This window comes from Brachionichthys hirsutus, chromosome 7, assembly GCF_040956055.1.
Source record: "Brachionichthys hirsutus isolate HB-005 chromosome 7, CSIRO-AGI_Bhir_v1, whole genome shotgun sequence".
Taxonomy (NCBI): domain Eukaryota; kingdom Metazoa; phylum Chordata; class Actinopteri; order Lophiiformes; family Brachionichthyidae; genus Brachionichthys; species Brachionichthys hirsutus.
Window position 1 is genome coordinate 14,193,881 of NC_090903.1, and position 26,183 is coordinate 14,220,063.

General features: G+C 47.1%; 3 protein-coding genes across 4 annotated transcripts; all 3 read right to left on the reverse strand.

Moving 5' to 3' along the window:
• Positions 1 to 1,307: 1,307 nt before the first annotated feature.
• On the reverse strand, positions 1,308 to 10,426 carry slc18a2 (solute carrier family 18 member 2). The gene is made up of 15 exons (XM_068741286.1): positions 10,263 to 10,426; positions 7,315 to 7,657; positions 5,695 to 5,753; positions 5,506 to 5,589; positions 5,260 to 5,352; positions 5,034 to 5,123; positions 4,852 to 4,895; positions 4,560 to 4,620; positions 4,304 to 4,399; positions 3,764 to 3,842; positions 3,202 to 3,253; positions 3,025 to 3,088; positions 2,814 to 2,933; positions 1,736 to 1,869; positions 1,308 to 1,657 (listed from the first exon to the last, which is right to left on the reverse strand). The coding sequence occupies exons 1-15, from the start codon at positions 10,393 to 10,395 to the stop codon at positions 1,577 to 1,579; spliced, it is 1,533 nt and encodes a 510-aa protein (XP_068597387.1). The 5' UTR covers positions 10,396 to 10,426; the 3' UTR covers positions 1,308 to 1,576.
• Positions 10,427 to 11,962: 1,536 nt separating this feature from the next.
• Positions 11,963 to 14,807, reverse strand: kcnk18 (potassium channel, subfamily K, member 18). The gene is made up of 3 exons (XM_068741727.1): positions 14,579 to 14,807; positions 14,297 to 14,443; positions 11,963 to 12,798 (listed from the first exon to the last, which is right to left on the reverse strand). Exons 1-3 carry the CDS (start codon positions 14,805 to 14,807, stop codon positions 11,963 to 11,965), a joined length of 1,212 nt encoding a protein of 403 aa, XP_068597828.1.
• A 3,921-nt stretch (positions 14,808 to 18,728) lies between these two features.
• pla2g4f.1 (phospholipase A2, group IVF, tandem duplicate 1) lies at positions 18,729 to 25,555 on the reverse strand. 2 transcript variants are annotated; one of them, XM_068741062.1, is made up of 23 exons: positions 25,441 to 25,555; positions 24,799 to 24,930; positions 24,535 to 24,569; positions 24,382 to 24,430; positions 24,182 to 24,254; positions 23,955 to 24,091; positions 23,744 to 23,875; positions 23,610 to 23,650; positions 23,478 to 23,520; positions 23,322 to 23,376; positions 23,077 to 23,201; positions 22,889 to 22,987; positions 22,538 to 22,572; positions 22,234 to 22,372; positions 21,927 to 22,063; positions 21,590 to 21,812; positions 21,384 to 21,501; positions 21,147 to 21,284; positions 20,875 to 20,982; positions 20,502 to 20,669; positions 20,161 to 20,333; positions 19,878 to 20,061; positions 18,729 to 19,647 (listed from the first exon to the last, which is right to left on the reverse strand). In XM_068741062.1, the coding sequence occupies exons 2-23, from the start codon at positions 24,892 to 24,894 to the stop codon at positions 19,343 to 19,345; spliced, it is 2,613 nt and encodes an 870-aa protein (XP_068597163.1). In that variant the 5' UTR covers positions 24,895 to 24,930; positions 25,441 to 25,555; the 3' UTR covers positions 18,729 to 19,342. The 2 variants fall into 2 exon arrangements, with proteins under 2 accessions (XP_068597163.1, XP_068597164.1); XM_068741063.1 differs by lacking the exons at positions 24,382 to 24,430; positions 24,535 to 24,569; positions 24,799 to 24,930; positions 25,441 to 25,555 and adding an exon at positions 24,342 to 24,361.
• Between the last annotated feature and the right edge of the window lie 628 nt (positions 25,556 to 26,183).

A 26,183-nucleotide genomic window follows, 5' to 3' on the forward strand; every position in this document is an offset into this window, starting at 1 on the left:
CGACCGTTCTTCCACAGCTGTTATTATGGGATGTGTTGGCGTGGGAAACACAGGTGTGTGAAATCCCATGACTTGAGGTCGGTGAGAAAAGGGCGCGGCTGCCAGTGGGTGTTGTGTTGGCAGTTTTTCTGTTATTTTAAGTAAATGTATAATAAAGACACATGATCACGTAAGATTGGTCTTTTTTACCAAGGCCTTGGGGCTTCAGTCACACAAGCAGAAGTCCGCTTGCCTGAGTGAAGCATAGAAGAGTGAAAACTGAAGCCAATAAAATGGCTGCTTCCACTGTGCTCTTCAGGCTCTTGATAAAAAAAAGCAGGTGAGTGTCAAACGAATGTGAATCCTGAGTGACACAATTTACACTAATCTAAAATTGTGACGCACGCCGGGCGTGCTCGGTCGCGTTTCGCTTCGGTGTTCGTGTGCGTTTGAGCACTGCTTGCGCAAGACATGCAAAACAAAATAATAAATCAATGTTTGCCTTCAGTTGAACTGAATGTAAATCTTCACGTTTTGGTTACATAATGGTCACGTTTAATGTAGCCTGAAATCAATTAGCACGGTTACTTAAAATTAGCTCTAACATGCAAAGCTTCATGAAGGTCTGCATTCTGCTCTGTGGCTCAAGTTAATTTATCATTTCCGTGGTATGAAACCGTTCAGCTTCTTCTCGGGCTCCTTCTACGCCTGGATGGATGAAGTGAACCTCGGCTCACTAGTTTTATTATACTTCCTGGTATTGATGACGGATCTATCAGGAAGACTATTATCCTTCATCTCGGGCGAACCTGATGTTCAACCCCGAGTTCCTGAAAGTCATCGTCGTATTTGACTTTTGACTACAGTCTGTCAACAAATGAAAGCTAATAGAAACCATATTTAATTTATAGGTTGGAAACACACAGCTACTGTTCGTTTGAATTTTTAGAAACTTATTCTACGTTGTTTCGGTACTTTCTGAGTGTCAAATATTCAATTATAGATATTAGATGTATCATTTTCATAGGAATCCAATCAGCCATCAGCACCTGGTTTCAGTGTGGCAGCTTAAATTAATTTTTTTAAAGGCGAGTACAGGTCGGACGTCTTCGCCGCCGCCGGTTGCCACGGTGACCGATTCACTCTGAATGCGCTCGTTTAGGGAACCACGACCGATTTGTTTGATATGACTTATTTTCTCTGTACTTTAAACTGACGGGCATCACAGTCGCAGATCAAACGGGTGTTCACAATACTCTGGACAGTATCACACGTTTACAAATGAGACTTTTAATGGTTGACATGGACGAAGACAAAGAAGTACTCGATGCTCAGCAACCTCCTATTTTCTAAGAGTGCTTTTTGGCATTTCTACTGAATAAGGCTGTTGGCACTTCCAAGCACAGATCAATACCAACTTTTTGGTTTGCTCAAGTGAAACTACTAAGAGGACAATAGTGAAGACTGCATGGAGGACATTTACATTGAGACATCTTGGCTGTTTTATTCTTCTGCGGTCCTTTTTTTTTTTTTTTTTTGTACAACAAAATAGATCCTCTGAGCGGTTTAACCTGCAAGGCTGGCGTCCCGTTAATCCTCAGTCCTCATCTAGGGAGTGCGTCCCCTGCGTGTCGTAGGACTTCGTCCTTGGCGAACCGTTGACGTCCATCAAAATCGCCTGCATTGATACAATTTCATTTCAATCAGTTCAGGAGGCTGAAGTTGAACGTCGACATTGAGCGTGATTGAAACTTACGACTTTCTCTTCTTGTCCCGGTGGATTCCTGAGGAACAGGCAAAGAGGCGCGTACAAGAAATTCACGATTCCAATGATGAACATCACCCAGGGGAAGCCGATGGCCGTCGCTATGGTTCCTCCGATAGACGGACCTGCAGCGGCAGAGGACGGGCGGAGCACCAGGTTAGTTTGTTGGGTTTGGAAACAGGGGGCCGTTATGCAAATGATCATTCATTCTGGATCAGAACCAGAAGCTGTTTTGCATATCGGACCCCTTTATGACAGATCTGTGGTGAGTAAATAGAATTTTACAAGATTAATTTTTTTAGTCAGACCTAGATTTTTTTTTTTGTATCCGGATCGCTCTCAAAATTGGGATCTAAATTTGACCAAGATCCATCTTTAGACCCCCCCTCCTCCATCAACATCCATTCAAAAACAGAACCTCCTTGGTGGAGTGTGGAATCTACTCAGCAAGAAGACAACGATCTAGAATCTCTTCTGGATCATCACCAAAATGTAATCATCTGTTCCTGGTAACATTCCCTGAAAGTTTCACCAAGATCCATCCATAGCTTTGAGTTATGTTGCACACAGACAGAGAAACAAAGACAGAAACCCCCCCCCCACCCCCACCCCTTCAGAGCTAATTAGCATTTACTGCCTCCAGCTCTCTCTGGAGTCGCCCTCCTGATCGCCGCGGATCTGCTCACGGATGCATCCTGGTAGAGATGAAGAGATTTTGGGACAACCCGTGTCAGTGTTCCCTGGCCCGTTTAGTCATTCTTCTGGGAAGTCGGCGAGTCCCTGCAGGCAGAGTCGGCTTCGTTTGAAACGCCTCGCCTTAATGTTTCAGTCAACACGCTTCCTACACGCCACACGCGTCCTTCCGTTCATAAAAGGCACGGCATTCTGACACGGATCAGTTTGAAAGCCAATTATTTCATGCAATTAATTGCAAAAAATGGTTCCTCCTTTCATGTGTAAATGTGACATTCAGCGCTCGGGTTGCCATCCGGGCGACTGACTGGCCATACTGGTGGGCCCCGCCACAACACCGGCGTGATTTGCGTTCGCCGCCGGCGTTCCCGCTTACCTAAAGCGAAGCCCAAGCAGAAAGCCACGTCAGCAATGGCGTAGACGCTCCCGTAAACCGACACGTGTCGCAGGTCCACCAGGAAACCCATCGTAGGCATCATGGAGGAGTCCACCATGCCTGCAACACCAGCACAAGCGCCGCGGTTTAGTGGGGGGGGGGGGCGCACACTTGTTTTAGATCCACACAGTTCTAAATCCAGCAGAATTACCGATGGCAAAACCGAGCCCAAAGTTTGGAAGAACCAGCGCCAGGAGGCTCGGGGCAAAGGGAACCTGGGACAAAGAAACATTTCCATATTTTACACATCTTTACATCAGCAGCAGTCGGATTTTTAATTCTCACTGACCCTCCGAGGGTCGTCGTTCCTTCACCTGCGGATACTCACACATATTACACTGATTCCGATCAGCAATATTCCAAGGAACGCACAGAGCCATCTGGGAAAGGAGTCAGGACAGGAGCGTTAGTCTTTGGACCGTTTCCGTTTTACAGCGTCTGCATCGAGTTAGAGGAGGTTGTTTGTTCTATATTTACCTGCAGAGGCTGAATATAGTGGAACAAACTGAGACACATGGGCTTCATATTAGACCCAAAGCAGACCTCAGAGCTCTCATGCAAATTAGTTTTAGATTCAGATGTCTTTTTTTTGTCGAACCTTCACTCGACAAATAAAGAAATAAAAGAAATATATGACAAAAAACTAAGAGGCGGCTGGTCAGCATAGGCTGCACTTCTCTCATTTATTTTAATTCAGTTTAATGAACTTGATTTAGTCAAAGGAAGTGCATTTTATAATTCCTAAATTATTTTTATCCATTCCTCTTCGCCGGGAAGACGCCGGAATTATGGAGGCAACGTCACGGTTTCAATAAACGCTGAAAACTAATTTAGGGGGCAGCGGAAGCACATTTCACATCCACGGGGATAAGGATCGTGTCCCTCCATACCTCCCAATCTTGTGCGCCACCACGCCAAAGATGTAGGTTGAAATAAGGTAGGAGATGGACGCCGGTAAGAAAACGATTCCTGGACCAGAGAGACAAGGACAGCGATGAGACTGAAGGTGTGGACAGCGTTCCCAGATAAGCAGATCTCTATCAGAGCCCCACGCCTTCCATTGTCTGGATTGAAGACTGCCAGCGTACGACACTAATATCCTGTCCACCCCCCCCCCCCCTCGTCTTCCTCACTTTATCTGGCCTAGACTGCATATGCATCCGACTGCCAGAACAAACTAATAACAGCAGAGACAACAGGACGCCTCTGAAGCGTCTTCTCTTTTTTGTCCATCCTGCTTGATATTTTAGACGTAAAATAAAAAGTCTTGTTCGAGCGTCCGCCTGCATGTTCGCATCGCAGCGGCTGAAGTGTCTCCCCAAAGAATTAATGATGCTGGAGGTGACGCCGTCGCCCGTCGTCCACATAGAGTCCCGTGTGGAACACCGTTTGCGTTCTGTGTGAGGAAATGTCCAGAGCGCTGTAAATACCTAGCTCCCATTTCATGGAACACATGGTCTCCATCATCCAAATGGGCAGCGTCGGCTCCATCATGGCGATGGACATATTTCCAAAGCAAATGGCCCCTACAGGGAGGGAATGCCGGTGATTAGTGGAGGTTAGCCTCCTCCGACAGGGAAGTCACGGAGGCTTTGGTTTAACCAAAACTCCCCCCCCTAATGTTCTATTCTGTGTTCAATTTGAAAATAATCTGAATTGTGAAGGAGGGATTAGACATGGGATTACCGGCCGCGATGAGAATGTATGGATCCCTCAGCAGCGTCAGCAGCGACGCCCCCTTCTGACTCTGTGAAGACGAAAACAGCGATAAACTGTAGCTCTGGGGGGAACACTTTGGAAAACGTATCGTTATAGGTTTGGGTTTATTTTCAAAGTACATTTATCACACATCACTTTCTGTATTTATGATCAGATTAAGAAAAAATAAAATAAACAATTAAAGACCCTGAAAGTCAGTTTTAAAATGGTGTAAATCCTCCGAGTGTGAAGGAAATGAATTATGGAGGCCAACACTCACCTCTGCCTCTATTCTGGTGGGCCTAAAAGCAATAAGCTGCAGAGCTGTGAAGACATCATCAATTTATATACGTATATATAAATATATATATATATAAAACAACATCATCAAAGCTCACGTCATCCTTATCATTCCCTCAAAGATGACTAATCTCAGTCTGGTTTAAAGAACAGTGAGAGCACCTCCATCAAACAGAGCCAGGAACGCCAGGATGAGGAACGGAGCCGTCTTCCCGACAAACTGGTACATCACGCTGCCGAACGGGGGCCCGACTGTGGAACCAAACACAACCATTTCTTACTGGCTGCTCATCGATGTGGTCGTTTGGAAACTGAAGGTTCCGGATCCAGTTTTCTATATTTGACTCATCTTACAGAACATTGACCCTGTTAATGTTGACGAACATACCCAACACGCCCAGTGCAAGACCGCCGAGGGCGATCCCAATGGCCTTGCCCCTTTCCTCGTCATCCGTGTACACACTTGCAAGAAATCCCATCCCTGAGGAAAAAAAACAAAAAACACTTCATAGTGTCCACTTGGGTTTTTGTTTCGATAACGTCCTAACAACTCGAAACCGCAAAGACTGGACGGATCCGTCTTGCGATACGGATACGACCTTGACATCGCACCGTGGAGAGCAGACATGCTTACCTGCCACAGACGAGCAGGACGAGCCCACGCCTTGAAGAGCTCTCGCCACAAACAGCAGAGCGTAGGTGGACGAGAAGGCGAACACTTCACGGGGGGGGGGGGGGGGGGCAACCGCGGAAACGGAGACACAGAGAACGTCAGCCATGCAGCGGGACCTCGAATTGTCTGAGCGCGAAACGCCGGACTTACTGATGGTCGAGCCGAACATGATGCAGAAGCCGACAAACAGGGGAAGTTGGTATCCTATTCTAAAAAGAGGACAAGGAGAAAGAATGCATTTGTGGAGTAAGAATATGATCGGTGAGAAGTTTCCATGCAAGTATTCGTGAAACAAACGGAGATGAAAGCATTGAGAAGCTGTTGGGTTGGGTCCAACGATGTGAGCGTCCTCCAGAGGCTTAGGAGTGGGCTGCCGTCCCACGGGAGGACATCATCCTCGGGTTGTAGCGGTCTATGAGGAGGAGGATTACTCCTGGATTCAGTGGCGTTGGCATTTCTCTTCATATCGTTGCTGCTGAAATAGAATACTGCCGATGTGCAATCGCCGGCGCCGTCAGCCTGACGTTTTAACCAGAACGCTGTCGCAGGATGACGATGCCTTTCTCATTAAAAGGATAAAAGCTGCCGTGCATGAGTGCCGCCGCCGCCGCCGCCGCCGCCGCCGTCGTCTCCTGTAGATGCCTGACATGCTCGACTTGGCTTGTATTGTCCTCTGTCGGGAGGGAAGGTGACGAAGTAATGGGGATGTGTTCTTGATCAATTAGAGCATATCTGACTGATCATCCGGGACAGTAAATGCTGGCTTTGTGTGGCGAGCCACTGTTCTCACTTCCCTCTGAACATCCATCTCCTCTTCTGTTGGTGAAACGTTCAGCGGCTCGTGTCGCCGCCGCCGAGGCGGTTTTGTTACCTCCGCGTCTGTTGAGTTGTTTGTCTGCAGGATTTTTGCATTTTATTGACTTTAATTTTCTAGCTGTAGGATTCATTTTTCTATGGGGAGATTTATTGATTATAATCCAGTCATTTATAATGTTTACTTAAAAAAAAAAGAAAGGAAAAACGGAAATTGTGTGTAGGATAGTACAACGTAGAATCATCTGCATGTGTTTTCAAGTTAGCATGTTTTATGTCAGGAAGTATACCATTAGTGAATATTGATTAAAGCAGTGGGCCAATGCAGCTTCCCTGTGGGACACCACATAATATAACAGCTCCCTACTGAACCGAGACAAGAAGACAGTACTGTAGTTGGGTTTGATTGGATTAAGAAGGGACTGAGGGGTCTTAAAGTGTGCTCTCGACTCGCTGTTTAATAGAAAAATGGAAGTTTGAAAAATGGTGAGGAATTTATTTTGATTCAACCTCCTGATTCAACTTCCATCCAATCGGCTGAAGGGAGTCACGAGTCACAGCTTTTATGTCATCTGATCCTCCGATGTACCGTTCCCGTTCTCTCTCTGATTTTCGGATGTAGAAGTGACCTTTAATGGTGACTCGAGAGTAATCAGGAGGACTGATTTCACTGTATGAACCTGGACTTCATGGACGTGGAGCTAAATCTCGCTGCATTCACGCAAACAAACGCAGTTGGACTTCAGACCACCGTTTCAGATCATTTGAATAGGGCCAAAAGATGCAACACAACCATCCACTCGTTCATGTTTAGCTTATTTTAGTTTGGGTCTTGTGCCAGCATCCTACTCCTGGTCCATTCCCAACCCAGATGGGGTATGGAATTCCTGCCCTGCTAACCAACAATAAACGACTGGCTCCGCACGGATAGAAGAAGAGATCGCACACAAGACCTACCTGTTTGTGAGTGGCCCGATGAAGGGGTTGGTGATGAGCTGCACGGTGGCCTTGGAGGCAAACAGCAGCCCCACTTTGACATTCTCTTGGGACGGCTTGCTGCTGTTGTCGTAGCACTGAGAGGAGTTCGGCGGCAGCATTGTCATTGGAGCTGCGGGGGTCGTGGGCGTCAGGTCGGTCGGCCTGGCTGCTCCACTGGAATTCAGTGACATCACACTGTTGTCGTACAAAGACACGATGCTGTTGAAGGCTCCCTGACGCCCTTCCTGGGGCTCGGTGTGGTTCTTGGCCAACTCTTTTTCCGCCTGATCCAGGCTGTACAGGAAGCTGGGAATGATGGGAACTGTGAGGCACAGACGGACAGGAGGAGAATGACGTGACGAAATATGGCAGCCCCCGAACAACTGACCGAGTCTTCGGGGGATTTTTTTTATGCAGCGGTACGTTCCTTTGGGACAAGGAAATAGTGACCGGAAGCGAGAGCGGATTAATCACGGCTGTGAAAGGAGTTCCCTCTAAAGCATCGCCCATTCAGAAGTAAAGATTGTCTGTGACCTTTGACCCCTCGTCAAGCTGATTCATGATTCTGCTGCGTTTCATTGATGGTTCGTTTCATCCGTGAACTTCAGAACACGGTGGGTTCCTCGTCGTTAGAAATGATTGGGTGAGTCTACAATTAGTGTGTAATTGAGTGTAATTAGTGGAGTTAATGAACAGACACAGACCTTAACCCCCCCCCTTGGATTCCATGGCAACCCCCATGGGAACCTCACGTGTTGGTAACATGTGAGTATCATTGCATCAACGGCAGGTGAGGAGGAAGAGGAGGGAGGTGAAGATGATTGAGTTAATCTGGCGCGTGTTCAGGCGTTGCTCTTTGTCATCTTCACTAAATATGTCACAACTATTGTCTTAACCGGGACCAAGAAAGATTTTATTTTGTGCCACTTTACACTTTTTATATTCAAATCCACGTGTTAAATATTTGAAACCAAGTCGCACAAAATACAAAAAAAATTAAAAAAAATCACTGAATGTATTAAATGCTAAATAATTTCCCAGTATTTTAATCCTTATATTTAAACGTGAATGCGCCGTGAGGGTCATGTTGCTGCTTATTACGCACACCTGTGTCTGCCTCTCACTCCAGGACCTGCGGCGTGCGGATTGGCTGCGGTCACCCCGGACACACCTGAGGCGGATTGAGGCAGATTACCACCAGCCATCATAAACCCTGCTCCGCCCGCTCTTCTCTGTCGGACTATTCTTTGGATCACGTCTTTCTGCCCCGTCCCTGTGCCTCGCCTCGACCCGCCTCGACCCGCCTCGCCTTGCCGACCGCAGCTGATCCGTGCGCCCAGGTCGTGCGCAGCGTTTTCCTTTTGTTGTGAGCGATTTGTATTAGAGCTGGCTTTTTGGTTCTTCCTTCTCGGCTGTGTCTTTTTTGTTACCCGGTTATTTTCGTTGGGCTCCAGCCGACCCGCTATCCTGTGTCCGGCTCCAGGACATTGAGCTTTCTGACGAGCCTCAGTAAAATACAAATTCAGCGTTCACCCCGTCTCCGTCCTCTGTTCCCGGTCCCCTCGCTCCGGTCCGCAACGTGCGCCTCCTTGACCCCAGCAGGTCAAATTCAACCCCGTTAGTCAGCTTTTCTTCGTATTAATGCAAAACGTGAAGTTTATTCAAATCGGTGCTTTACTCAATTCATTAAAAAAAAAAAAAAAAAAAAATCATACCAAGAGAATAAGTACAGTCAACCTGGGAAATCTCCTTATTCGGGTGAATCTCCGACGCCGAGTCATCCGTGGCAGGATTGAGCTCCTTCAAAACGGCCCTAAAGATTCACCTTTCAGGGGGGCAGAAACGGAGATAGCCGTCACGACTCTCTCCGGATCAACCCCCCCTCCCTTTTTTTTTGTCCACCTACGTTGTACATATTAAGTGTCTTTTTAATTCGTTGTTATTTAGTCATTTATTTTTATTTTATTTGTGGGGCGTTGGGAATATGGGGCCAAACGGTCCGACCTCTGCCGACAACGCCACTTCAGGACTTGCAACCTGAAGATGTTTTTTTTGTTCCTTTGGTCCCCAGCTCGTTTTAGCGGGTTTCCCCAACCACAGGTCCGCTCACAGCCACGACCAGCACGGCGTTCAGCCATTCAAAACATTTGTTTAACACTCTAAAAACTCCCTTAAGAACACTCTACGAACAAAACTAACAAAAGAAAAGGAGAGACAAGGCAGTGACAGTCTACGGCCAACCTGCCTTCGAGACGGGGAAAACACAAACGAACGAGGGAGCTAGGGGAAGCACCTATATACACGCCCCCCCCCCAATCAGTGGTAAATGGGCCACAGGTGCTCCCTCCCACACCTGCCTACCTAATTACATCCAATCATCCGGTTACATTCGTATTGTTAATTGTCGATGATTTATGTACGAAGGACTTTCAATGGAAACAAGACCGCAAGGGCTTTTTAGAAATGCTCCTCTTAGACAGGATGTTTGACTGTATACTTGTACTGTAATACATACTACTGTTTGACTGTACTTGTACTCTAACATTCTATCTAATAAATATATTTATTTTTTAATGACCCAACAGGCTCCGTCTCGGATGGGGGTGCAAGTGACGCAAGAGTGAAGGTAAAGGGGTTTGTTTTTATTATAACGCGTTTACGATAGAGGGTCAATAAATGATCTCGGAGCGGCCATTCCGATGGAAATCGATTCCATGTTGATCGGTTTCAAAGCCAATTCAAAAGTTGCCTCAAGCAGAATCGATTATCGCGTCTGTACTTCTTCCCAGTTCAGTGAATGCGGCGCCGACTTGGAAAGGGCGCAAGGATTTTGGGTACATTTTACGCATGAGGAGAGCGTTGCGCATGCAGAGCGAGGCGGCAGGCTGCGCAAACAGAGCAGAGGACAGAATGCAGATCAAACCTACCGACGACAGTGAGCAGCATGTTATCCAGGAGCAGAGCCACGAAAACCACGAAGAGGACCAGCCTCCTGGACCGTTTCTCCTCTCTGGTCCATTTAATCAGACTAAAACCTCGAATCGAATCGACTATCCCCATGGTGACGGTCCCGAGAAGACGACCCGGTGGATCACAAGTCCTCCTGGAGAAAGACAACGCGTCCGCGTCCGTCAGCAGCGGCTCAGAGGGACCTGAGACTGGAGGAGGAGTCTTACTTCAGGTGCAGGAGGGTCAACGGAGGAGGAGGCGTCTCCCGACTGACCGGAGCCGCCGATGACGTCATTAAAGTTACGCGCAGGTTCTGGACCTGGCGCGTAATTCTAATGTCTTCACCCCAACTTTCAGCAAATCTGAGAAAAAGTGACCTGGATAAAAAGAAATAAAAACAATAAATAAGCAAAAAACAAAATAAACTAAAATACTACGTCATCAAAAGCACTCTGACCACCGTCAGCGCTTCTGATGACGTAATATTGTCTCCAGGTTTGTTTTCTTTTTGGAGAACTGGATTATTCCTTCGCTTTTAATAGAAAACGCGTCACGGAAGGCTTCAAGTCTGAATGTTTTTGTAGCTTCTAGTTCGCTGGATGATTTTGTTGTTGTTGTTGTTTACTTGTTGCTTTGTTCGAACAATCGTTTGCAGTCTTTTCCCTGAGAGCCGGGGTTCGATCCCATCGCTGTGCTGACATCTGCTGGGCAAACTGGTGCGGAACCATCCACATGTGATTCACAGAACCGAACGCAAAGCAGGCGCGGAGACAAACGCGTCACGATTGTTTCCCCCCGTTTGTTTTTATTCATAAAAGGCGGGTCCGGATTAACGGAATCTTTTAACATGAGATTAGAAATGTCTTCAAATACGGGTCAACTCTTCCGATTTCCAATCCGATTGATAGAATTTGCGTAAATTAAACATTCTTTAATGGCATTATCATCTTCAGGACCTGCTGTCGTTTTCCAACAGCGCCATCGGCTGGTCAAATAATGTTACTGCACCCGGGCTGAACTTACCCATGAAGCCGCAGAGAAATTCATGCAGCTGAAGAAGCTTAAACTTTATTAAATAGTAATGTAATTAAATTACATGCATTTAGCCCATTTTCACATTTCTGTTCATATCTCTGTGTAAAAATGGAATTTTAATATTGTTGGATTTTGAAGACTCCTTTTCTACCCCCACCAGAGATCCCACACGCCCCCCCGCAGAAATCCCGTGAGCTCATTTACTACCTAAAATATTTGTTCTGAGAAGTAGGGCCTCCTACAGGCTTGTCGTGTTGTTAAAACCGGAACATTTCACCACCGTCCACTCTTAGTTGTGCACGTTTGAATTAAAAGAAATTTAAATTTAAAGAGGACTTTATTTGTCTTTCAGATGGGAGTAAGACATCCAGCGTTCTGTCAGGTAGCGGTACTACAGTACCATTAGGTAGTACTGCAGTAATAACAGTGGCTCCCTGGGTAACGCACCGTCAGAGACATTCTGACTGTTGCCCGCCTTCACAGGCAGAAAGCTTTTGGCACATGCACACTTTTGCTTTGCTCATGCTTCTAAACGAACAGTCGCAGCGAGCGACGACACTCGGGACGAGTCGTGCGTTTATTCCCTGCGCCTGAGCCAGGCCGCCGCCCCCCCCCCCCCCTCCCGGAGACTCCGGGCAGGTGCTCAGTCGTTCCCATGGGTTTGGAAAGTCTCCACGTTTCCTCTGCTGATGAACTTGATGAAATGGCGATAGAAGAACACGATTCGCGCCTGGCCCAGTTTGAAGGCCATGGACATGATGGCCATGCCGACGATGATGAAGAGCGAGGTGAGCATGAAGTACTTGGGGTGATTGGGTACGATGTCGCCGAAACCGATGGTTGTGAGCGTGATGAAGCAGAAGTAGTAGGGGTCGAAGCCCTTGAACTCGGTTTCCCATATCGGTAGAATTATACCGCCAAAGAAAATGTAGGCAAACACGATGAAAACAATGAGCACGAAGGGGACGTCCAGCATTTCCATTCCGTCTCCGAGTCCCGTGAAGTCCCATATGGCACGTCCCACGGGTGGCGGCGGCAGCTGGTCCAGTTCTGGGCACGAGAGGGTTCTGAGCAGCGGGTCCTTCCTGAGCAAGTTCTCCCTGGCCAGAATCTTCTCAAAGATCTCTTTGTTGTTCTGGAGCTGGACCGACTTTTGCCGGACGTCCGCCTGGGTCTGCAGCACCTGCCGGATGTCGAGGGGTTCGCGCACCACCATGTCGTGGCTGAACACAAAAGTTCCGTCCTCGAGGGTCCAGCGGTGGGAGTCGTCCTTTTTCTTCCTGGTTTCCCACGGCGACCAGGTGTGGGAGCGGAGGCTTTCGCGCAGGGCGTAGACGCGTCTGTAGCATCTGGACATCAGCAGGGCGAGAAAGTCGCCCACATCCAGGATGACCAGGAGCATGAGAGGGATGCCCACCATGGCGTAGAAGACGCACGCCACCTTACCCAGCAGGGTCACCGGGTAGATCTCCCCATACCCTGGAGCAAAAGACAAGACGGACGCGTTAGCGCTGGACGGCTGAGCTAAGAAAAAGGGGCTCGGCTTCAGTCGGGTGCGGTTTGATGACAAAGCATGAAAGAGTTGTTACGTCCTGGTCCAAAGATCCGGTGCGATGGACACAGAGACACTCAGAAACCAGCGGGTCCCGGGAGGACCACGCTGGCGACACCGATAACTGCTAATAAGCTCTTTGTGATCGGGTAAAAAGCCTTCTCGTCTGCCCCCGGCGACTTGTGGGCTTCCTGTCGCTGTTAAGCAATTAGCCATTAGCTTGCTTCTTTTAACCACTTTATCTGTGTGTATCCCAAAGTAGCTAATGCGTCCTAACGAGGTTCTCGAGACGCACCGCTAGCTGGGGTCCCCGCGCCGGCCTCTGGCGACTCCTCCTCCTCCCCCCAAACCACAGAGCCTTTTAGAGGCCGCTGAACAAGCAAGGGCGTTGAAATCAAATATAAGTATCATCTCTGCGCTGCTCATCCCTTCCTCGCTGTTCAGACACCAAAACAGGATCGCGCACAAACAGCTGTGGTTCGGATTCTGAAGGCTCAGTGGGTCGGGCCCTGGGACCGGTTCAAGTCCCAGCCCAGACGAAATATGGCTGGAGAGGCGCCTGAGATCGGTTCACCTCAGTCGCACGGAGAAAACCCACACGGATGGGATTCAAGCCCGGTACCTTCTTCCTGTGAGGCGACAGCGCTACCCGTTACGCCACCGTGCCGCCCAGATGTGAGACTGTGAAATCGTATAAATCTGATTTTCTATTCTGTAAAGATTTGCACCGGAAGTTGCGCACCTGGCTGGAATGCTGCTGGCGTGGCCACAGCAATGGCTTTTACAACCCGGTAGCGTCGCTCGTTAGTCACCAAAGTGCACCAAACCACAAGTAACCATGACCACGTTACGGGAAGGGCCCCCCCCCCCCCACAGAGAGAGCCGATCGATCAGACCCGTACAGGATCCTTCTGGGTTCACCCCACCCCCCCAGATAATAAGAGGGTGGGCGATCAGGTTAATGGCCTCCCTCTACTTCCTGTCTGCGTGGGGTTGTGTGTCCGGATGTGGGACAGGGCGAAGGGATCGCAGGCAGATTCAGGATCGCTTTCATCGTTACGGAGTTGTAACTAACAAGACTGTCGGTTTAGGTGACATCGTGTCTCGTCAGTGTCAGGGAAGTCCAGGTCCACACACTGAAACTGTCAGGAGTGGATCCTGAGGAGCTGGTGGAGGTGGGATGTTGATTTATAATAATAATAATAAAAAGGTGTGTGACATCATCGGCCAGAGAAGGTGTCCATTTATCCTGAAGGACAGCGATGGAGGGCCGAAGATGGAAACGGTCCTGGAATAGTGAGGGGGAGTAGCCCCACCTTTGTTCAGGGCCACATCAGAGTACGATCGGTTCCGGGGCCCGTGCCCCTATCTTTATGCTCTATTCTTTAAACAGACTGTAATAAACACGCGTTTGGCTCGACTCACCGACCGTCGTGAAGACGGTGCAGCAGAAGAAGAGCGAACCAAAGAAGGTCCACCTGTTCGGTCTCTGGAGCCAGATGGACTTGAACTCCAGTCTCATCTTCTTCTCCACTTCCCGCACGATGTCTTCGTGCGTGCAGGACGCGTTTTCTGGAAATGTACAGTTGGAGCGAAGCGAATTAAACTCCCAAATGGACGTGCGTAAAGTTAAATGCCATTAAAATCATCTCGCGCGGATCGGTTCCACTAATGTGTGTGTGTGTGTGTGTGTGTGTGTGTCCCTACCGGTGAAGTTCTGCACGGTGCGGACGACCTGACCCAGGAACTGCCGGTAGTCCTTCTCCGTCGTGGATGCGCTCCCGCCTTCAATGTGCTGGAACATCAGCGCGCCGAGCGCCGCGTACGCCACCAGAGACAGACACAGCAAAACGTGGGGGAAGAGCCTCCAGAACCGCGCCGCGCATTTTCTGGACTCGTCCTTGATGCTTATCCGCCTCTTCGCCGCCACCGACATGTTGCTGCCGCTCGGTGTCCTCCGGAGAGCCGCTGTGCGCTCCGCGCTCTGCTCCGCCGATAATGCGCGTTCAGGGGAGTGAACGCGCCACCGCGCATCATCCAGACGCGCATCACTAACGGAGCCTCCGGGGATTTCCGCTCTGCCTGCCGGGTGTCCCTCAGGGTCCTGATTGAGCCCCCCCCCCCCCCCCCCCCCCACACACACACACACAAACAGTTCAAACTAAAGTGCAGACTAAACTGAAATCTAAGTTTTTATGTCACATAGTCACAATTTATCTTGTTCTCCATCATCTCGATTCTTTTTCCTTGATTCCGTGCAGCTTGAAACTGGAATCGTTTTGCTCTTTGATCAGCACCGAGAAGAAGAACACGAATGTCCCGTTGTCTTCTTTTTCACTTTTATATCTTTCACACATATGAAAAAGGAGGAAGATGAGGATTCATCTTGTTCTTCTGTTTGAATGATTATTTGTTTTTTCTCTTTACGGATCTTATATTTATTTCATATTATCATTAACACTTGCCTGAACGTTATTCTCTTCAGCAGCCAGAGGACGTGTCAAAACACAAAGAAGAATAAATGCTCTTTGCTCTTAATGCCCATGCAGGACCCCCCCCCCCCCCCCCACATCAAACAGCAGTACAACAGGTGCTGGTATCTTCCTATATTTAGGACCCATGTGAGCCTGAACAGCCGGGGGCCCCGCCTCCGCCAAATACCTGGGGGACTGCATGCTGAGGAATTACATTTGGGATGCTGCTACTTCTCACTTGGAAGAGCGTGAATAACGCCGCTGATTGAGGAATCCGCTGGAGGAAGTGATGAAAGGGTGGAAGTGACACTTAATCAACGAGATGCCGGAGCGTTGGAAGTGGAAGGATGTGAAAAGGAAGCATCATGAGATACACAACGCGACCGTCACCGCGTCCGTGTCTGATTTGCTGCAGGGCGATTATTTGGGAAGCGGGGAATTGGCCTTAAAAGAGACAACAGAGATGACGGTGGCACAGCGAGAAGGTCAAAGGTCGAAATCCAACTTGGGGCCTTTCTGTGAGATGCATGTTCTCCCTAGTATTTATTGTAAAACTTGTCTTTACGCGTATTTAAGAGGTCGTTACTTCCAAATGTAAGGAGCATCTTTCATCCAACGGCAGCCGTCGCCGTCCGAGGCCTCGGGCGGGGGGGGGGAATGTTGACTTCCCTCCAAAGCTCGGGCCCTTGAGCAGCTGCCGCCTGCTCAGCATCAGCGGAGGAAACGTTCTGGCTGGCATTCTGCTTCAAATAAACAGTCCGTCATCAGAACGTTGCAGCGGCTCCTCGTCACGTTAACGGCATTCCAGAGCCAGCGGAACACAGCCGGGTCGGGCCTCTCCCTTTTAAAGGCAAGGCGCGCCAGTGGTGTTTGTGTTAATGTGATTTATCTGGAGGCCAGCTCGGAGGCGGCCTTATTTAGCCTGTTGGGTGACGACGACTGGAGGAGACGTTTAAATCGAGCAGGTAGCGAGACGGCAGGTTTCAAATTAGACTGGGATACGGCAAGAGGCAGAAAAGGTGCCGTTGTGTTGCTCCTGGCATGACAATGAGACCACACACACACACACACACACACACACACGGATGCATCCTAGAGATGCTAATCTAGAGAGTTCCACTGCTGCTCTGAATTTAAAGAGCTTCGATGCTTATCACAAAGCTGCCATTTCCAATTTAGTATATAACACAGCAAGGCAGAAATCTATGGCACCTCCGTTCCTCGGGCGCCTGCAGGTTCCAGCGCTGCAAGCCGTCCTGATTATGTGATACATGTAATCAATCCAGAGGCTATTTATCATGCTGTGTGCATTAATGGAAGCAGGGAAGAGTTTCGGCAGCTCGATGCAGCAGATCTGATTAAATGCGGTTCATGAAGGTGCCGAGCGATCCGGATACCCGTCTGGGTACAAAGAAACATCTGGAGGCTTTAAAAAAAATACAAAATCTTGTAAAATACATAATTCACTCAACAAAAATGACCGTCATGAAGGGGTCCGATGCGCACTATCATGCAAAATGTCTTCTGGATCTGATCCAGAATGAGGTCAGGGAAAAAATATTACATTTTAATATTAAAACCCATTTATGGATTCAAGAATGAGTTAAAGATACACATCAACTCTGATTCACTTTGACTTTTCATGGTTGGTGTATAAAGATACCGAGAACAATCTAGAACCTTTTGATGATGGTGTAGATCCAGTTAGGAGTGGAATGAGCTGCTTGGCGGAGGTCTTCTCTCGTTTAAGTACGGATCTTCCTCCTTCAGGATCATCGTCGACATCTCCTTCAAATTCATCCGTTTCCCTTCTTCTGGCCTCCATTATAAGAACGATTGCTTGTTGAGTTCCACAAATGTTTCTGAGGCATCACAAATTCCATTATAAGATTGTAATCAATGCCATTTGGATTTAAATGCTGCTGATGGGATGTCAGGATGGACATCGCCCGCTGAAACCATTAACACAATCTAATTCCCCCCTGAAGGCGGCAGCGTCTCATGAGCGAAGCATTTAAAACAACTCTACGGCCAAAATCTTGTAACTTATATTTAGAACTCCGATGTGCATTGTAATTGATTTTTTTTTTTTCATAGCAGGCCGTGGCTTTCCTTTGCAGGAGTCATTGTGCTCAGTGTCTCGTCGTCGTGGTTACAGAGGAGGAGAAGGTTCTCCAGAAAGTTCCAGACAGTGCCAAATGTATCCTGGACCAACACAACGTTCCCTTAGTGTGTGTTAACGAAGATGTGTCGGTTGGCAGCCCATATTATACCTGCAATCGCTATGGCAACGTGGATGATGGGAACATCTGGAAGTGTTCTACAGTTTACAGACAATTTATTCCATTGTGCTGCCATTATCTTATGACACAAAGCCGGAGTGCCCGAACCAGCCTGTGTGTGAATACAGCCAGTACAAGAACAGAATGTTGGGCTCAGATAGGCTGAAATGCTTTGATGATTCAGTTCTTTCACTATTATATCATTTATGAATGTTATTATTTTATCAATCAAATCTTTATACTTTTTATGGCATTATTGCATTTGAAAGATGCTTATTTTTTGTGTAAAATAGCTGAATTAAAAAAATCTTTCAAACAAATATTTCCTTTATTAGTGCAAAATATCACAATATTTTTTTTTCAAACAAATATTTTAAAAAGTACTATAACGTAAATGACTTTTGTAATCTAGATAATGCCAGTCAAAGTTTTCGTGTTTACTTTAACACATACTGAAAACAAAGCTAATATGTTTTTATAATGTTTAATGCACAATAAAAAAGGCACAGAAGCCCCCCCCCCCCCTCCCACCTCCCTTCACTCGCTCGACTTTTCCAGCATCAACAACGTCCAACGTAGTGACGTCACCCGGGTGACGACGTAAGCAGTCGAACATGGCGGGACATTCGACTTCAGCGGCGCTGCCCGTGCGTGATATCTTTTGCGTTTAAAGATTTTTTTTTTTCCAGGACAAGAAGAGACTCGCTAAACGTGAAGTTTGTGGAGTTCAAATTAGCGACGCCAAGACGACGACCTCCAACTTTATTAGGCGTTTGAAAACACGCCCATAGCGGTGAGTCGGTGAAATACTTTTACGTTTTGAGTAATAATATTACATTTTTTTTTTTTCTCGCTCTAAATGTAATCGTTACTGGTTTCACTCCGACCGGATACGGAAACGATTCGTCCTCGTCTAGTTTAATATCCTCGCTCGTGAAGGAAAGTCTAACACGTAGGAGCTGCATTCTACAGATATTTCAGGCACAAAAGAACCTTCATGATGCATGTTTGCGCATTTATTATTCATATACAGTAGTCCCTCATTTTCCGCGGGGGTTACGTTCCAAAAACAACCCGCAATAAGTGAAATCCGCAATGTAGTAATCTTTATTTTTTTTTAATTATTATACATGTACATAAATGTTTTAAGGCTGTAACACCCCTCACCACACACTTTATACACGTTTAACAGGCAGGCATTAATCTAAATAGATTGTTTCAGTATTATAGAATGAAACCAAAGATCAAAACCTTTTCAGAACGAAACATTTGTTTGAGAAATAAAAATATATAGTACGTCCAGTAAACGTTTTCCTATTAATAGTGTTAAGGCGTGCAGGTCGAGGAAAGAGCCGCTTGGAGTGCAAAAGAACAAATATTCTACTCGTGCTGTCTTTAGCCTCTCATGGGCTGCTTTACTGGATAGCTTAGCACAGCGGAACGGCAGCGGCTACATGTATCAACAGGAAATGAAACCCAAAAGGGACGTGACGTTTATGCTCTTACAAAATAAAAGCCTCTTTCTTTTACAAATCTTACAAATCTTCTCAAAAACACTCCACAGAATTCAACGAAATTTAAGACACTCTTTGTAAAAAAAAAAAGTGTGCATCTCATAATTGGTTCCCAGAATTTAATTCAAATTCAATCTAGAGCTTTAATATGATTTGGCTTACATTTAACATTAAAATGAACTGAATTCTTGTTGAAGTATTTTACTTGGAAGGATAAAAAGCCCCGATAAAGATGGCAGCAGCGCCCGCCACCACGCATGACTTTAAGAGGAGAAATAAAAGCGACTTGAACTTATTTCTCTGCGTTGGCTGCCTTCTCGCCATGGCTTTTCGCAACGCTTCGATGATGCTCTCCTTGTTGTTGGCGACGTTGTAAGAGCTCAAATCAACCAGAGCTTCGAAATCCTTTGCCGAGAAGGTCATGTTGTCGGTGGTGTACGGAGAGTTTTCGGTGCTCACGTCCACCTTCCCGGCTTTCATGTCCTCGTCCGTCTCGCGCTTCACGCCTGTAAAGGGACGTCGATACGCTGGGTTGAATCAGATCTCATTTTACCGGGAATCCTCAGATATTTCTGTATTACGGAACAATTTAAAATTTACTGAATAGAATGTTGCTAAGCTATTATCATCCAACCAGCCAATCAACAACTTGCCCAAGCTGTAAAGAATCCCTGAAGGGTTCGGCTTTCCATGAACGAGCATGCTAACGTTTAGCTGCGGCGAAACTCAGACAAACCTGGATGTTTGAAGTCTTTGAACGTGATATTGACGAGCGGGAAATGAACCACGATCGGCGCCTTGGGATTCTCCTCATCTTCGATGATGTAGACCTCCTTTGGCTCCTTTTCCAGTTCGTCATAATCCACATTAGGAAAGGGAATGTCGTGGTCTTTACAGTAAGCAGCTGTCTTCTTGAGGACCTGATGGGTTAAAGCACACATGTGAATTGATCCGCGATACTTCCGACAGGCATTCCGATTATTCCCGGATGAGTTGGTCCCCCCCCCCCCCCCCTTTACGTCGCAGACTGCAGCTGGGTCCCAGGAATAGCTCAGCGTTATGATGACGTCCACGCCTCTCTCTGGCCTCAGGACGGGAGCACAGCCAATGTTGATGTCGTGGCCAGCATCGACCAGCCTCAAGGTGGCGTCGTTGGGTGTCATTTGGTTTGGGAAGGCATCTGGATGCAAGTCTGGACAGAACACGGAGGAGATAGTAAATCTCCACCAAGCCCGGATGCAGTGATAACGCCTGAGCTTCGGCACCGTCCGTAACCTCGCAGCGACGGGTTTGGTCGTGTTCAAATACTTTTGCTCATGGGTTGACGTGTACCCCGAAGGCAACAGGACAGGTTTCCTACCTTTCCAGGCAAGGAAGTGGCTGCTATTAGAATAGTCCCAGCGCAGGAGCAAGCCCCGCAGGATGTTGTACATTTCTGCGATGACCGGGCGATTTTTGAAGAAGTTAGTCATGAAGCTGTCTGTTTCGGTGGTGGTTGTGTCCAGGGTTGCTTGTTTGCGGTCGACCTCTGTCAGCAAATCAACGTGAAGCGAGATGTGTCAAAAACGGTAGCTTCCGAACCGGCGCCGGTTCAAACACATGGGGAGCTAAAAGGCTGAAAGCAAGTCCTAGTTGGCCGTTGGAACATAGCAGTTCAAGGTTTTGGTCTTTAAATAGAATCTGTGATCAAGAAAGTCCAAAACAGTCTTCTCACATTTTAAAAGTCGCCGTACCTTTTTTACTGACATCCGGTCCGCGCCAGGGGGTCCATTGAGGTTTGAACCCGGTGGCCATGCTCCACATCTGGGTCATGTTTATGGAAAAGACACTGCTCCATATTCCTGATATAAAAGAATTGCATTACTTTAATTCAATTTAGATTGGAAAACGGTGAGCTCGCCACAACTTTCCTTTTTACTTTCACATCCCGACTGACGTGAAACTAAAAAGGAAACTGAAGTATGACATCAGGTTGCTGATCAAAAGCATTAAACGGCGGTCTTACCTAAAAGATAGGGAATGGGGAGCTCTGGGAGTTTCTTGATGATGCGACCAAGGAAGAACTGACTTCCAAAGTCCTCGGTCTGGACAAATGCCCCGTACTTGTTGATGCCCACCTCATAGGGGGTAAACTCACACCACTCTATCAACAAGATACCACACAATCAGAACAAATACATGCACGTCTTTCTTTATCCCGATCCGTTTCTCAAGCCATTTGAGCCCAAGTGAAGATACTGACCAGCTTCGCTTTGACCCAATCCAATCCCGTCCTTCATATTGACGGCGTTGTATATGGGGAGAGGGTTTTGTCCATCTTTCACCGCTTTCTTCTGCTCGGATAGTTTATGGGTGACTTTCTGGAATTTTAACATAGAATTAATATTCGACAGGGAAATGAAACGTTTGCACCTGCCAAGGTTTCAAAGTGATACGAGGGACGCTCACTTTCCCGAAGACCAGATGCTCCAGGATCAGACCCGCCATGTCGATGAAGGATACGAGATACCCGTCGTTTTCTTTCTTTGTGATCTCCTCGTTGTAATAATCAAATTTCTCCACAGAGAAGGCAGAGAGGACACTTTTGGTCATCTGCTCCTTCGCTGCTGAGATGATCTCGTTGATGTCCTCCTGTGACCAGTCAGCTTCCTGATACAGCGTAGCCAGAGCCCTGTTGCCATGGGAACAAACAAGGCCTTTTAAAAATGCCGACTTCACAAGTCGGCATTGGGTTCGATGAGAGTTTCAGGCATAGCCTCTATGAAGGATTGCATGGAAAACGCACCACGTGGATCCAGACAGAGCTGAGATGTAGGTGACGGCGTCCAGAACCCCGGCGTCCTTCAGGCCCCTCAGGCTGCCGAGCAAGCCCGTCATCGCTCTGGCCCCCCCACCTGACGCCACGACTGCCACAGTTGGTAACTGGACAGAAGATAGGTGTGCTACTTGATGGCAAACATTAGCATACAAGCATTCTCAGCGCAGCAATGTTTCGTGCTGATGTTTGCCATGCCCTGCCCCCACGCTGAATGGGCGTGGTTTTCCTTCTTTCTTTTTTTTCGCACACACAAACGTATCACATTGCAGCGCACCTTCTCACGTCCGCGTGGGGCGTCAAGGCCCAGAAGCTTCCGGAGAGCTTGCGCCGTCACATTCTCTCTTTTCTTGAGGAACCTCTTCTCTTCTTGCGGGATGTCGTAGTCGAGGCGAACGGACAGGAAGTCGTCGACGCTGCGGATTACAAGGATACAAGCAGAGAGCAGGGGTTGAGTGTTTCTGTTTTTAAAATTGAGGGTCGAAAAATCAAAGGCTTTTTTTTTTTAAGCAGCAGATCAATATTTGCGGTTTTGTAATGAATTGGTCACAAACTAGTGCAATATTTGATAAGCGTCTTACGATTCATGTCTTTCCACTTCTAAATCCACTTTTTCCTTTGATGGGGGAAAAAAAACACGATTAATGATTTTAATCCCACATTGTGAGCCACTTTAAGTCTTTACATTCACACCTGCCATTCATTTAAAGCTTATCATTCTATCTTTCTCCGTCACCGTAAGGCTTGCATTTTGTAGCTTTTTTTTTTTTTGCCAACGTTTTTGATTGATGCTTATGATAATGATTCCTGAGGTTATTTCAGTATAGTTTTAGTTTGAGCATTTATTTTCTGCCTCTTCATTCTGGGGGGGTCCACCAGATCAGATCCAAGACAAAGAAACGGATGCAAAAAAACCAAATAACAATCCTTACGTCTTCCAAAACAAGGGCCAGTGGGAAGGCGTGTTTGGCTCGCAGAGGTTTGAGCAGGACGGAAGTTTCCATCAAGCCAACGGTGAAAATATCATCGGCCTGACAGTGGACAGAGATAAAACGTTTTGTTAAGACGCAGCGCTGTTCTAGAAACGTCCATTTCACCGTCACAGAATGGGAAGACTGACCGCCACTCCGAGTTCTGTCTCCAAGTCATCGTTGATGTAGAATCGCAGTTTGGAATTGTTACTTGGATCAAGGGCTAAGGTCTCCTGATGGGCTCCCCTGAGTTTCAGCGCCTTGCCTCTGAGACCTAGCGCCCCCCCCCCCCAAAAAAAGGACATGCACACAGGATGACTTTGAATGTGCAAATCTACCAAAGACCGTAATAAACGGAGGTTAAAGCCGACTGGTCGTGATCAGAGTTCCGTACATTCATGGCGCATGAGATGTTTGGTGTCGACATCGAGTGCGCAGAACGGTGCAGCCTGAAAGACATCGGTTCAGATTGATATCAAAAGCGTTCCAGCTGCCCGTCCGCTGGGCTTCGTATGTAAAAGACGACAGGAAACAGGAAACGGATACTCACCATAATGACGCCATTGGAGAGATACTCAGAAGTCGGGTCTTCCCTACCAAAGCGAGGCGACTCATTGAATTATCGCGATTTAGAAAAAGAAGTCAAATAAATCTAGACAGTACTTTCTTTAGTTTTTTTTACCTTATCAGTAGCTCAAAGTCTACGAGAAGCTTGTTGTCCGTCTGTAGGCAAAGCAAGCGTTCAACCCTAATCATTTGCTGCGAGCTGATGAAGCAGAGGCGAGCGTCGCAGGCCGTCTGATTTAAATGCCTTACCTTGGGAGTTATGACGAACTCCTTGGTCTCCTTCTTCCCTTCTGTGAGGGTGCTGACGTCAAACGCCACAGTAGAAATCAGGGTGTCGCGCGACAGCGGGTCGTCGTCGTAAAGCTTGAACTCTACAACGTTCTGGGAAACAGTGGGGGGGGGGGGGGTCACTTCAATGACGTCACGCCAGTGAGGACCGGGTCTCCTTTGAAGGACTCACCTTCACGTTGGTGGGCACCCTGAAGGTGAACGTTTCATTCCACACCGGGTTGTCGTCGTTGGCCACCGTTTTTGTGCGGCAGGGTTTTGCTGTTGCCGTCGGGAGAGTGATGATGATGTATCCGTCACATTCAGACACTGAAGAAAAGGAAAAATAAAATAAATTAAAATAAAATAAAAAAACGGATCAGGTTGCATCGTTTAAAATCAAGTCGTGATGATGCTTACTGAAATCCGAACCGACAGCCAGGTTTGCGCTCAGAATGGTGATGTTCAAAGTCCAATAGGAGACCTTCTCTCTCTGTGAAAAGGATCAACTATAAGCCAACAAGCCAACTATAATTGGAATAAAGTCTTTAAACCATCGGTGGGGAGCGGTCTAACTAACGGTGCGGGCGTGTCCAGAATCTTTCGGCTTAAGGCCTTACCGCAAAGGGCTCAGTCGAGTGACGGAGAATCATCTTCTCTCTTTTTTTACTAGAAAAAAAGGCAAAGATATAAAAAAAATATATATATATATAACAAGCATTCAAAACGTGATGCCCTCCCCACCCAAAAAAAAGTAGATGAAGAGCTGTTACCTGCGTTGCAGATGAAAGGCCATCCAGAGTTGACCCTTTGCATGCAGACGATGACAAGAGGAGAGTTCACGATTAAAGGGATGTTTTTGTTTTATTCAGCCTGTAAAAGCTGCAAGTTCTGATTTCTGGAGTGTCTGAGTTTAGTGAAGTCAGTTATAAGTATAGCAATATGGGTGCATGTTGGGCTAATTGAATAAAAATAAATAATAACCTGAATGATTGAATCTGCAACATGTTAGGGAAAGGTTTTATTATATTTTTGACCTCATTGTTGACGGTGAACTTCCTGGTTTCCTTCTTCTCTGGGGTCAGGGTGCCGATATCCAACGTGATGCTGGAGAGGAGGTCGTCATTCTTCATGAGGTTTCCGTCATATAGGAACACCTTCAGGGTGCCCTGGAAGAATAAAGCCTTCATGCTGTGGCTTAAAACTACTATTACTGGACGCAGACCTCCCCCAAGCAGCTCGTTCCCCTCCTAACTGGATCAAAAGGTTCTGAATTGTTCTTGGTATCTTTAACCACCAACTATGAAAAGTAAAAGTGAATCAGAGTTGATTTTTTTTTATGTAAAAATTAAATGTAAAAATGTCATATTTTTTTGACCTCATTCTAGATACGACCCGGATGATATTTGGTGGTATGATAGAGATCGCCACCCTACATGACTGTGTCAAATTCCAATATATCTCCAAAAATGAATCAACTGTTCCTGGTAACATTCCCAAAATGTCCTGAATGTTTCGTCGAGATCCGTCAGTAACGTTTTGAGTTATCTTGCAAACAAACCGGCAAAAACGTTACCGCCGCGGTGGAGGTAAATATAGTTGGTAAATATATTTTATAAAACTACAATTAAACATTGTCATTGATTAACCAGTGACGTACGCGTTCCCACTGGTCTCACCTTGATGTCTTCATCGTTGATGACGAACCTGAACGTTTCATTCCATTCTGGGCTCCGGTTGACCCCCACCGTCGCTGTCCTGCAGACCTTCGCAGACTGGGAGGGGAGAGAAACGGTGACGTAGCAGTCCGGATCGGCCACTGGAGGTCGGAAGCAGGAAAAGGGACAGACAGAATTCATTAGCGTGTCGAACGCTGTCCAGTTTATTCTCTTCTCGAGGACTGGAATCGCGAATACACGCAGCGTTAAATTCAAACCGACGGCTCCGTCTGGAACGCTGCAGTGCTTCTGGAGTCTAAGGTCGTTGCACGGGGAACGTTACTCTGGAAATATCATGAGAAAAATACGTTTTTAAAGAGGCTTCTTAATCATTTTTCACATTTGGACTTTGATAAAAATGTCAGGTGCGTCATTCCTTGCCTCGTGGGCCAAGTTGGCTTCTATCCTTCCCGGAAGGTTCCTTGAGACACTTTATTTCTATAGAAATAAACATGTATTGAATCATTCCCGTTCGCCCCGCTTCCTGTTGTGCCCTTGCTTGAGGACACGCCTCTGGGAGGTTCCGCTCACCTGGGTCGGCCTGTGGAGCTTATCTGACGCAGGTCAGAAGTTTATCGATTCAAGCTTGTACTTTTCCACAACTCTGACAATAGCCTTCATTTTGCCGACGGGGAGTCGTCTAATTGCTCAGAATGTGCATGCCTAACTTTCCTACCTGCACAGACCTGCTCAGCCGTTAGTCA

Coding starts and splice junctions, on each gene's coding strand:
- slc18a2 (XM_068741286.1), bottom strand. CDS start 10,395: ATGGGGATAGTCGATTCGATTCGAGGTTTTAGTCTGATTAAATGGACC. Junction 4,896..5,033: donor CCTGGCTCTGTTTGATGGAG/GTGCTCTCACTG, acceptor ATGTCTTCACAG/CTCTGCAGCTTATTGCTTTT. Junction 2,934..3,024: donor TGGGCTCGGTTTTGCCATCG/GTAATTCTGCTG, acceptor CTGGTGTTGCAG/GCATGGTGGACTCCTCCATG.
- pla2g4f.1 (XM_068741062.1), bottom strand. CDS start 24,894: ATGAAGAATGACGACCTCCTCTCCAGCATCACGTTGGATATCGGCACC. Junction 24,255..24,381: donor ACTCGACTGAGCCCTTTGCG/GTAAGGCCTTAA, acceptor TCCTTTTCACAG/AGAGAGAAGGTCTCCTATTG. Junction 21,502..21,589: donor AGCATCTGGTCTTCGGGAAA/GTGAGCGTCCCT, acceptor TTAAAATTCCAG/AAAGTCACCCATAAACTATC.
- kcnk18 (XM_068741727.1), bottom strand. CDS start 14,807: ATGTCGGTGGCGGCGAAGAGGCGGATAAGCATCAAGGACGAGTCCAGA. Junction 14,444..14,578: donor CACCGTGCAGAACTTCACCG/GTAGGGACACAC, acceptor GTACATTTCCAG/AAAACGCGTCCTGCACGCAC. Junction 12,799..14,296: donor CACCGTCTTCACGACGGTCG/GTGAGTCGAGCC, acceptor CTTTTGCTCCAG/GGTATGGGGAGATCTACCCG.